This window comes from Rattus norvegicus, chromosome 3 (genome assembly GCF_036323735.1).
Source record: "Rattus norvegicus strain BN/NHsdMcwi chromosome 3, GRCr8, whole genome shotgun sequence".
Lineage (NCBI taxonomy): Eukaryota > Metazoa > Chordata > Mammalia > Rodentia > Muridae > Rattus > Rattus norvegicus.
Genome location: NC_086021.1, coordinates 143,872,331 through 143,885,250, shown reverse-complemented (window position 1 = coordinate 143,885,250; position 12,920 = coordinate 143,872,331). Strand labels below are relative to the sequence as shown.

General features: G+C 42.4%; 1 protein-coding gene across 4 annotated transcripts in view; it reads left to right on the top strand.

Moving 5' to 3' along the window:
* Pak5 (p21 (RAC1) activated kinase 5) overlaps positions 1 to 12,920 on the top strand; it is a 308,271-nt gene that overhangs the window by 271,424 nt on the left and 23,927 nt on the right. For all 4 annotated transcript variants that reach the window (XM_017591756.3, XM_039105018.2, XM_017591757.3 and 1 more), the window contains one exon: positions 611 to 1,396. In XM_017591756.3, coding sequence (XP_017447245.1) covers positions 611 to 1,396 — 786 coding nt within the window. The remainder of the gene's footprint in view (positions 1 to 610; positions 1,397 to 12,920) is intronic.

The window sequence follows — 12,920 nt, the reverse complement described above, 5'->3', positions numbered from 1 at the left end:
ATGGCTGTTGATTGCTCAGCTCCAAACAGGCCATTAGCAGGGAACATCACAGACAAAGAAGCAGAGAGATGGCAAGGGCTGGAGGATAAGGTGGAGTGCTGTGAAATGCTATCTTATGGACATGGTATGGCCAACCCAATAAGGAATACATTGCAGCTGTGCCTACATTCACAAAACCTACCCAAAAACCAAGACACTAGGTGCCATACTAGTTATAAGGAAGAAAGATCTGTCAGAGAGTGGGCAAGAGAGGGAAACAGGGTGAATATATTCACAAACCACATATGTATGAAATTATCAAAATTTAAATTGAAAGTAATTTAAAAAGAATGTGATTGTTTATTTTTTTATTGGCAAAATAATTGGAAAAGACCCTCTCTATTCTAATGCAACAGGTAAGCATAAATTGGAAAGCCCAGATTACTGTTGAATATTTGATTTATTTTTCCCAGGAAATTAGGCAACAATTACTTTTTTTAAAAATTTTTTTTAGCTAAAAGTTCCTCTCATGTTTTCTTCTGTACTTTAAACTAAAGGAAGTAGGGGAACTATCTTTCAGGAAGTATAAAAGCAGGGCTAATATCTTAAACAATATTCCTATTATTCCTAGACAATCGTCAGAGGAAATAAATCCTGCAAGGAAAGCTCTATCAACGGTCTGCTAGAGGATTTCGACAACATCTCCGTGACTCGCTCCAACTCCCTAAGGAAAGAAAGCCCACCCACCCCAGATCAGGGAGCAGCTAGCCGCATTCAAGGCCACTCCGAAGAAAACGGCTTCATTACTTTCTCACAATATTCTAGTGAATCTGATACTACTACGGACTACACAACTGAAAAGTATAGAGACAGGAGTCTCTATGGAGACGACCTGGATCTGTACTATAGAGGCAGCCATGCAGCCAAGCAAAACGGGCATGCTATGAAGATGAAACATGGAGATGCCTACTATCCTGAGATGAAGCCTTTGAAATCCGACCTGGCCAGATTCCCTGTCGACTATCACACACACTTGGACTCGCTGAGCAAAGCAAGTGAGTACGGTGACCTCAAGTGGGATTATCAGCGAGCCTCCAGTAGCTCCCCTCTGGACTACTCATTCCAGCTCACGCCTTCCAGAACTGCAGGGACCAGCAGGTGCTCCAAGGAGAGTCTGGCATACAGTGAAAGTGATTGGGGACCCAGCTTTGATGACTATGATAGGAGGCCAAAATCATCCTACCTGCATCAGACAAGCCCTCAGCCAGCCATGCGCCAGAGATCCAAGTCAGGCTCAGGGCTTCAGGAACCCATGATGCCATTTGGAGCAAGTGCATTTAAAACTCATCCTCAAGGACACTCGTACAACTCCTACACCTACCCTCGATTGTCTGAGCCCACAATGTGCATTCCAAAGGTAAGGTTCACCACCTCTTCTCTGTGACTGACCCTGCCAGGAAGGCTCTAGATGGCCAGCGTCTTGAAAGTCTGCTGTGTTTGCAGTGAAAATCATTATCCAATTTTACCTTATTTTCTCATGAATTCCATAATCAAAGGCTTTAAAACAAGGTCCATATGTCATTAGAATCAGAATTAGACTTTTGGGATCTACTACCAGATTTCTGATCAAAACAGCACAAAAATTGTATTTAATGGAACAATTTACAAATAATAAATACAGTCTGATCATATTTACTAAGTTCTATGATGAAGGGTAAACAGCTGTAGGATATTACAGACAATAGCATAATACTTCCCAATTCTTCAACGTACACGTAGAGATATGGATAAATATCTCATATATATATATATGTATATATATATGTGTGTGTGTATATATAGGTGTGTGTGTGTGTGTGTGTGTGTGTGTGTGTGTGTGTGTATCCAGGATATCTATATATAACTCAAAGGACAGGCTTTTATATAAGAGCATGCTTTCAATCATTCTTTTAAATCTTTTTTTCTTTTCTCCATCGTTATTAAATTGGGTATTTCTTAATTACATTTCACTTGTTATTACGTTTTCCGGTTTCCAGGCAAACATCCCCCCAGCCCCTCTCCCTCCCCTTCTATATGTGTGTTCCCCTCCCCATCCTCCTCCCATTACCTCCCTCCCCCCAACAATCCTATTCACTGGGGGTTCAGTCTTGGCAGGACCAATGGCTTCCCCTTCCACTGGTGCTCTTACTAGGCTATTCATTGCTACCTATGCAGTTGGAGCCCAGGGTCAGTCCATGTATAGACTTTGGGTAGTGGCTTAATCCCTGGAAGCTCTGGTTGATTGGCATTGTTGTTCATATGGGATCTCAAGCCCCTTCAAGCTCTTTCAATCCTTTCTCTGATTCCTTCAATAGGGGTCCCGTTCTTAGTTCAGTGGTTTGCTGCTGGCATTCGCCTATGTATTTACCATATTCTGGCTGTGTCTCTTAGGAGAGATGTACATCCAGTTCCTGTCAGCCTGTACTTCTTTGCTTCATCCATCTTATCTAGTTTGGTGGCTGTATATGTATGGGCCACATGTGGGGCAGGCTCTGAATGGGTGTTCCTTCAGTCTTTGTTCTAAATTTTGCCTCCCTATTCCCTCCCAAGGGTATTCTTGTTCCCCTTTTAAAGGAGTGAAGCATTCACATTTTGGTCATCCTTCTTGAGTTTCATGTGTTCTGTGTATCTAGGGAAATTTCTTTTAAATCTTAACAACACTTTCTATATGATTATTTTCAGCAGCTAATTTCTGGACTATCTAATTTTTATTCCAGAGTTCTAGGAATCCTTTGTAGAGTCCTATGTGTGTTAGGCAGGTACCCCATCAATGAGACAGCCCCTACCCCAAAGTATATTCTTAAATAAGGTTCACATAAATTTGCTTTGAAAATTGAGAGGTCCACCATACCCCACACCTTGAAGAAGACTATGGGGAACATACTGCTCTTCGGTTAACAGCACACCATTTCCATGAGCATATAAGCCATTTATAAACAGCTCAGGGAGTGTACATATGGTTGGTTTGTTCATGGTAACTTAAAAAGGATTGCTACCTCACCTGTGCAACTGAAGCAGAAAGGCAGGATTTGAATATGGATTGTGGATTACCTTGAGTCTCAAGACAACCTTGATGGAACTAGTGGTCAATACTCCTACATCAATGCTTTCTCCTCAGCACCTTGTCTGGTAACATAGACAACCCTGCGGGACCAGCCTCTCAGCTGCCGTTGTCAATTGCAGTTAAATTTTTCTTCTACTTACTATCTAAAATGTTTAAGAGAAGCCATTTGGGAAAACAGAAAGTGAATTAAGCTATATGTTAGAAGAAACAAAGGGCCCATTATTTTTGCTCCCACGGAAAAAAAAATTAGAAGTGAATGCTGAGAAAATGAGGCATGAAAAACACACTCCAGTTAAAATGTAAATGATAATCGTGTTTTTAATCTCACCATATTAAGTGTATTTGAATGACCATAGTTAAGGTACCACCAATACTTTACTTCATTCTTTCTATTACAATTGCTGGCCACAGGTCTCACTAGCCAATAGCCAAACCCACATAAGCACCTACATGAATATCCTGGTATTTAACACAACTCTACCACACATTCTCTGTGTGTACCAGGGGGATGAGCCCTTCATAGTTCTAGAATCAAACAAATAAATATGTTCTACTGCTGAATCAACTGACATGCTCGGAATTCATTGTAAAGAATGCACTGGGCATGGAGCACACTCCTGTAATCTTAGAACTCATAGAGTTGTAGCAGGAGAATCACAAGTTCAAGTCCACCCTGGGCAACAGAATAAGTCTCAAGGGCCTAGTGACTGTCTCAGAACAACGGGCTAAGGTGGGGCTGAGAAGTAGAGTACATTCATACCCATGCAGGGCCCCGGATTCAGTCCTCAGCATGAACAAATGGGAAGGCACTTGCTTGGGTCATTGTCCTTGAGAAAATACTGTTGAAATACATCACCTTTCAGCCCTGGGGTCATTTTTGTCCCATCAACAAGTTTAGCCATTTTTTACTTCATAAGTCACAAACTATGAGATCTCAGACTTCTCTTGAAAAAATGAAGTCAGCCTGGTATCGCTGGACCCATTTTTTCATACAGGATTCAGAATGAAATGGCTAGAGATAAACCCTAGCTCTACTAGAAGGGTTTCAGACTCTGCACTTTGGTTTAAGTCCTGTCTAGTGCACTTCACTCATGCCTAGAGACCTTTGGGATTAGCATAACCAGGAGGAGTAAGCCTTGGCCACTCATTTCCCAGAATAGAACACTGGGATTCAGGGAGTCTCAGGTCACACATGAGATTTCAGTTAGCTGTCTACACAAAACCTCTAGATTCAAGCTTGCCATTTCTCCCAGTCTAGCTCTCCCCTTTATGCAGGCCCACGCTATTTCAGGGCTTCAGCTGAATTTGCAACTAAAATCTAAGCTAAATTTCACAACCCTCCAGAACTTTGACATAAGAGGAAGAGAGGAAGGAGACAGAGCCAAAAATGGGAATTTGCTTCATTTCTTATAGACTTCTAAATATAAATCAAAACAGAACTCCTGCCCTGAACTCCAGCTTTTGAAAACCCAAAACCAATGCATCATCAATTGTGGCTAAGGAACAACATGAGTCCATTCACACATGAGACTGTCTGCCCTGAGGTTGTCAGCACTCTTAAGCCACTGTTCCAAAGGAGCAGGCTGCTGCTCCCATGTTCCCCTAAACCCAGGAGAATTGAGGAGCAGGTTCTGTGGGAGGGCAAGAGGCGGGAAACATGTTGATAATTAAAACACTTACTTGATTAAAAATATAACATCTCTCTAAAAACAGTTAGGTGCCTCTGCCTTTAGAGCTGTACTCTGAAAAGTCAACCAATTGCATTTGGATTTCCTGCTGGGGCAAGAAATAGTGATCACGACTCAGATAATTTTGCTTTGCCTCCTGACAGTTTCTAGAGAAGGGTGGGTGATATTCACATAGGGAAAAAATGGCACAGATACCATGGAACAAAAGGAGGATGCATTTATTTGCGTGTGTGTGTGTGTGTGTGTGTGTGTGTGTGTGAGAGAGAGAGAGAGAGAGAGAGAGAGAGAGAGAGAGAGAAGGGAGGGAAAGAGGGAGAGAGGGAAGGAGGGAGAGAGAGAGATAAGAGAGAGGGAGGGAAGGAGAGAGAGACAGAGAGAGACAGAGAGAGACAGAGAGAGACAGAGAGACAGAAAGACTTGTTTGATGCTCTGTCCTTTGATTTTTTAAAAAAGTTTAATTCTAACTCACAGTGAAGAAAAATGTAGGGTAACAACAACAACAACAAAAGCCCACTCCACTTTTCTTATTAAAATGAAAAGAATATAAGTTATAATAACATTCATTGATACTGACATCTATTCTCTCCTTTTAAATCTTGAAGCTGAGCAGATAAAACCTTGAGGTGGGAAAGGAAAGGCAAACAAAGTAGGATGCCACTCTCCTCAATTACTACATAAAGTAGCAAGAAGAAAGAAAGAATGCTTCCCACTCTCCCCAGAGGACATGTCCATCACACAGTGACCTAGCGGGAGATACTGCCATGTTGAGTTTATTGTTGCCCATTCAGAGCTCTCCAGGGACCAAGCAGATAGAAGGATGTTGACTTATGTGTCTTGGTGCTACCAGAACACCTTGGGGTAAAGCCCCTGAGAAATCCCTGACACAGTGACAATTCAGTGGCTCTCCTGGTGCTTGCAGTGTGTTAGATATACGTGTTGCTTAGTTAAGGCTCATAGCAAAATTTCTTGCCCCCATTGTAAGTTACAGAATAAGGTTTGGGAGTCACATTAGTCACCTGCTCATTCAGTTCATGTACCAACTGCAGTCCAGATGTTTTGTGTTAATCCCCAGCATAGATCTCCAACAACACAGGGACAGATTCTGAGATTACAAAACCTGCAATTGGCCTTCATGAACTCTTTCTGGCTCTAATGTAATGATATTGCATCAAAAATTACTTCAATATATTCTTATATCATCCTCTTTCATTCAGAGGCAGGGTTTCTCCACCTTGACACTACTGATGTTTTGGATATGGTAATTCTTTTCCTGTGAGGGGCTATTCTGGCTTTGCTGAGCATGTGACAGCATCCTCGTACCCTTCCTTATTAGGTGTCAAGGGTTCCCATTCTTCAGTCACAATAATTAAAATATCTGCAATATATCACCCTTTGCCATGGACAAGGTCATACAAAATCAAATAGCTCCAGGGGAGCCATCTACAGCTACCTTTGATCAAATGCTTTGAGCAGTTAGGGATTAAGTTTGGGGAGGAAAATTGCTCAAATCTTGAATCATAACGCTACCACTTACTTACCAGGTGACTGCCTAACTCTGACTCCTCTGTAACCATAAAAGGGAGAGAAAGACAGACCCTGCCTCATCAGGTCGTCTGAGGGTTAAACGAATTCATGTCAGAACAGCCTACTTACTCATTCATGTAGCCGAGATGCCAGTATCTATATTGGCATGCAGAGAGTGGCTATGATACCAGGGCCACTGTGTTCTAAGAACAATGAGAAACCTTTTGTAGATATTGCCAAATTTAGTCCTTTCAGGTCCAGAAAAAAAAAAAAAAAAACAGGCTCCTTTGTAGGGCAGTTGAGGAAGCTGAAACTCCAGAGAGCTATCCTTATGGGCTTCCCAAAGTATGTCAATGCAGTGCTGAGTCAGGGTCAAAACTGCATCCCTCTGACTTCCAGAACATTTGTATTTTCCTAGAGGAAAGCTAAGGAACAGAAAAATGGGTGTATGACTTTCCATTTAGGACACACTGCTGGATACTAGTGAGATTCATGTGCACAAGGAAGCTCTTGGGCTGTCTGTTTATAGTATGCTCCAGATAGGACTTCTAGTCACTTAGAAATATAAATTGCATGTTCTCCCTCCCCTTCGTTGGGGATTTTAGCTAATCTCATACCTGTTGGGTCTTCTGAACCTCCTGCTTTCCTGGCATCTGGGACTTGCTGGTGGCTACCACCAGTTCCCCTTCCCCCATTGCTATACACCTCCGTTCAAATTCCTGACCCTTTGTATTTCATTCCTGTATCCTCCCATACCTGATCTTCTTACCCCCTTTTTCCTCCTTCCCCTCCTCACTTCCTTCCAAGTCCCTCCTACCCTCTACCTCCTATGAGTATTTTGTTCCTGTTCTAAGAAGGACTGAAGTATCCACATTTTGAACTTCCTTCTTCTTGAGCTTCATATGATCTTTGAGTTGTATCTTGGGAACTCCAAGCTTGTGGGCTAATATCCACTTATCAGTGAGTGCATACCATGTGTGTTATTTTGTAACTGGGTTACCTCACTCAGGATGATATTTTCTAGTTCCATCCATTTGCATAAGAATTTCATGAAGTCATTGTTTTTTTTTTTCCCTTCGGAGCTGGGGACCGAACCCAGGGCCTTGCGCTTCCTAAGTAAGCGCTCTACCACTGAGCTAAATCCCCAGCCCCCGAAGTCATTGTTTTTAATAACTGAGTAGTACTCCATTGTGCAAATGTACCACATTTTCTATATCCATTCCTCTGTTGAAGGACATCTGGGTTCTTTCCAGCTTCTGGCTATTATAAATAAGGCTGCTATGAACATAGTAGAGCACGTGTTATTGTTATGTGTTGGAGCATCTTTTGGGTATATGCTCAGGAATGGTATAGCTGGGTCCTCAGTTATCTCCAACTTTCTGAGGAAGCACCAGACTGATTTCCAGACTGGTTGTACCAGCTTGCAATCTCAAATCTAGAGGTTAGGCAAGGCCCCCAGTTGGGGATGTGGTCACCCTCTCATCTCCGAATTTTTAACCCAGAATGGCTTCTGTCTAAAGGAAATCTGGGGACAAAGTGTGGAGTAGAGATTGAAGGAAAGGGCATTCAGAGACTGCCCCACCTGGGGATCCATCCCATATACAGACACCAAACCCAGACACTACTGGGGAGTCCAAGAAGTGTTTGCTGACTGGAGCCTGATATTGCTGTCTTCTGAAAAGCTCTGCCAGAGACTGAAAAATACAGAGTTGGATGCTCACAGCCAACCATTGGACTGAACATGGGGACCCCAATGGAGGAGTTAGAGAAAGGACTGAAGGAGCCAAAGGAGTTTGCAACCCCATAGAAAGAACAATATCAATCAACCAGACCCCTCAGAGCTCCCAGGGATCAAACCACCAACCAAAGAATACACATGGAGGGACCCCTGGCTCCAGCCACATATGTAGTAGAGGATGGCATTATCCAGCATGAATAGGAGGAGAAGCCCTTGGTCCTGTGAAGGCTTGATTCCCCAGTGTAGGGGAATGCCAGGGTGGTGAGGTGAGAATGGGTAGGTGGGAGACAGAGCACCCTTGTAGAAGCAGGGGGAGGAGGGATGGGATTGGGGCATTCCAGAGGGGAAACCAAAGAAGGGGTTTGAAATGTAAATATATAAAATATCCAAAACAAATATATAAATTATGGGTAAATACTGAAGCCACAAGTTACAAAAATAAAGACTTAGGTAGGATGATCTGTAAGACTTTTTCTATGAATTCATCCTACCTTGGATGAGATAGCCTTGTTTGAATTTCCTAAAGATAAAATGTTGTTACCTAATACAGAAACATTCAAGGCCTAGATTTTTATTTGAGTCCTTATAAACTACATGAGCTTGTCTAGGCTTCGAACTTTGAGCTTGTGATGAGAATCAAATAAGATTAATAAACATCAAGGAGTTAGTACATGGCAAACAGTATTAACCCTTATTCTTGGTGATATTTCTGCTTAGAAAACATGCTACCATCTCTAGTAAAGCTGGTCCTATATATCCTCTCCGTTTGTAATCTTACGTGTTTTTAAACCATAGATACAAATTCTATAATCCTATCTAGTTCCTCTTCACAGACTTCCCCATGCCTAAGGACCATCCCCATTTTAGAGATGTGGGTCACAGAAGGCCAGTGTACTGAGTAAATACCTCATTACCATACAAAGTCTTAGTGAGCAACATGAGACCTCTAATTTCATCACACAATGTTTATATCACTCTAGAATCAAAGTGTAATTCTTGGATTCATCATGGAAGCTAGGGGCTATGTATACATCTTGATCAGTTTACTATATCATCTCCTATATGCAGGACAACAAGAGTGTCTATTGCTGTAGTTCTTGGTATCTCAAACAGATGACATATTAAGGTGGTCACAATTTGTCTAGAACAATAGGTGCACAGTGAAGTGTGCAAGCTCACTTAGAGCTTGCTCTGGTGTGTCTGGAGGAATCCTCTTCACTATTTGGCTGGCCCTCTGCTTTCTCAGGGAGGAAAATCACAATGACTTAGGTTCCCAGCCTTCAGGAATCACTTGTTCAATGGCGCATTGTTATTGGTGGCACTGGCATGCTCAGACTCGGGCAGTAAAAAAGCATCAACTCTTGCTCTATTTTTTTTCTCTTTTGCTTTTTTCCCCTGTGGGCCATCACCTAGGAACCCATTAGGAGCCTGATCCTTAGTGTAATGGTATGGCTGCTTAAGCCTGCAGACTTCACCAAAAACCTGAGTGAGGAAAGAAATGGAAAAAAATACTAAGTGACTTCACATAACAATGGGTGTTATTGTCGTTATCATTCTTTCCTTTATATGCATGTCCCTGTATGGCCCCCGCTGAGGTATGTAAAGAATAATACTATGTAATCTTTAACACCTGCCATACAGGTATAATTGGAGATACCCCCTTCTACTATACATGAACATACACCTTCCTGGGAATGTTTTACTTCCTGGGAATGATTTAACAAAAGTCATATTTTGGTCAGATGAGTTCCCTCTGCTACTAAATTAAGAGGAAAAATGAGCTTAGCCTGGTATTGTCCATCCCTAATTTTCTCAGAACCCTGACATACATGAACAAATACTCAGAAGCAAAAAGCCAATCCCCACGGACTCAGAGTCCCTGCTCATTCTTACAGGCACGGGGGACGATGAGGCAGAGTGCCTGTTGTTGGATGGAGGCTACTTCCTTTGAGTTAGGAAAAACAATTATGGGCATAATTATGCATGCCAATCCAGAGGTGGAAGAAAAGCCAGAAATATCCATGTGCTCAAGTCTGCTCATTACAGACTTAGTCATTTCTTCCTAGAAGTACTCTCTGCCCATTTGCAGAAGTCAGTAACATCACAGGCACTTATCTGAACATCCGTGCACTTGTCTATTTACAAGTCAAGAAATACTTGACTCTGTGAGATCCTTGCTATGAAATGTATATCCCTGTAGGCCAAAATGAAATTCCAACTCAAGGGTTTGGGGGAAAATCCCTGACAACTTGTTCAATGCACTGAAGAGTTTCCTACTGCACGTGGTCTCCGAACTACCTCCAAACACCTTACCTCAGCAGCATAAGGAACTGCTGAATGCTTTGAGGGTCACAAGGGTTGCTCATAACCACTACTCATTGTCAGCACGTGTCCCTTTTATCAAAGTTGAACATCCACCCCCAGCATGTGCTATGTACCCCTGTCAGGCAGCCAGGGTAAATATGCCACATCCACTATGAAACTAATTGCTCTGTTTTGTAAATGAAATTAAATACCAGGAAGGAAACTCACCACATCAATAAAAAACAAAGTATTGTCTTTGCAGAAGCAACAGTAACTACTTTATTAGGGTTCAACAAGGGGTTCCTTCATGCCCTGCAACAAGACAGACTGTAGCTCAGAGGGCAGCAACCAGCTGCTTGGAAAAGCAAGAAGGAAGGCCCATGAGCCCATGAGCCTCAAGCAGGGCTCTACAGCTTGCCTGAGAGCAAGCAGGAATCAACATCCCCCATCAGCGGTGTTTCCTGCCTATCAAGGGGGAGAAACTGGATTGCAGAGCACAACGGGGGGGGGGGGGCACCAGAATGATTGAGTTGCCTTTTCCTAATTACCAATCCCTTAAATGTCTCTGCAGGGAAAAAAAACACTAGTGAGTCTCCCTGACTCTCATACAGATGCTCTTTTTCCTTTCCCAATGCCAAGGCTGGTCCTGTTAACATTTTCCTTTCAGTCAAGAAAAATTTAAGATGTACTTTCCATTCTCAGACAATAGAGGGCTGTTGTTTGCTTTTATCCCGGCTTTGATTTATGTAGAGCAAGCAACACCCAGTCTGCCTTTTTTTCCTTTTTTTTTTTTTTTGAGATGAGCAATCTCTTTGTTTCATTGTGTTCCAAAAAGGTGTATTGGAGCGTCACAACTGAGCCCTGGAAGCAGCTGTCTCCCTTCCCTGTAATCTCCATCCTTCACGGAACATTCCTCAGTCCCCATTCTGTAGGAGAGATGCACAGCCCAGCCATCACAGGCACGCACCACCTTCCAGCACCATCCAGCCACAGCTTCCCTTGATGTCAGTGAAGGAGCTCCTGGTGACAAAGAGATGCTGTAGCATGATTTTTCCCCCCGTTCTGTTCTTTCTCCCACCCTCTACTTTTTTTCCCCCTGCCTTGGCATAAAATGGTCAAATGATGTTCTACTGCAGAATTCAATTTCACAGTTCAGTTAGGGCCTTGATTACACTGCCAAATTCAGATTAATGTGCATTTAACTAACATGGATCAGGGGAATTCTGGCTGACAGCCAGCTGTAATCTGGGCAACTGATAGCGGTGAGGAGTTTTATACCCTGTCCACTGCAGTGCACCACTGCTGAAATTGATTGATTAAATGAATTCATTGCTATAATTACTTATAATGTTGAGACATCACAGGCCTGTACCTAACCCTATCCTTGGAGACAGTGCACTTATTGTAGAAGGGCATTCTGGCTGAATGGGTAACTGGGAATTATTTATTCCCACATAATAAACTTCCTCCCTGACTTCACACCCTGACTAGAGACACGAAAAGGCACATTTCTTTAAGAATTAATTTCTATGGTATACTGAAAGGTCTCAGGAAACTAAAAACCAAGTGCTTGTTATTAACCACCCCAAAAGGAAGGAAGGTACAGTGCCTTATTCTTCTGTCTGTAGTTTTAAAGATTCCTGCAGAGAGAATTCCCTCTCCAAATGTAGCTGGTGCACAATGACCATTAGTGGTCTTCTTGCTCTGCAGCTAACTGCTTTGGCAGCCCGGGGTGATAATTTGCAAAACAATTGATCTGGCTGTCTCCTATTACATTGAATCATATGGGAATCCCCTTCAGAGTACGTGGGAGGGAGGCCATTCCTATAGTTGTTTGTTCACAAAACACACAGGTCCGCTTTCCCTGGTGGAATAGGGACAGTCTTTGTGGTGTCTCTATTGTTTGCTCTCCAACATTAAGGCTTTCTGTTCCTGCTCAGCCCTTGCACTAGGGACTCTGGGGGAAAACTGCATGCACACATCCTTTGGAAATGGTTTAGGGTGTGGGTTCTGGGAGATGCCGTGGTTCACTTAGTAATTACCATCCCTTCTGATAGCCTAACTCAACTGCACTGTGCTTTTACTAAATGACTAGCTTCTACATCCCTTCACAAATACAAGATACAGGCTTGCTCATGTAAACCCCATAGCTATTCCTTTTCTTTCTGGAATATGTCTCTAAATTACATGAAGAATAGATTTCATAGTTCAAGTTTGACTCCTCTGCATGAATGCGTGTATGTAAGAATGTACATAGGCAGATCCTCTGTTTCAGTGAAACTCCCAAATATAGACTACTGTGAGAAAGACAAGTTAGAGGAATGAGTACAGATGTCGGGAGTGTGTATGACGGAGAGGTGCCACAGCTCAGAAAAGCAAATAGGCTTCCCTTTGTAAAAGACCATATGGATGTGAGCTGGGTTTCATTGTTACGGAATACAAAGTTGGCTTTGGCCAAAGCAAAACTGAAAATAATAAGCTGCTTACGTAGATGATCAATTCATTTTCCTGACACAACCACTTTTTTGTATATTTTTGAAAAGTAATCTAAGCCAACACTGTTAAAAAACAAAACTATAACTCT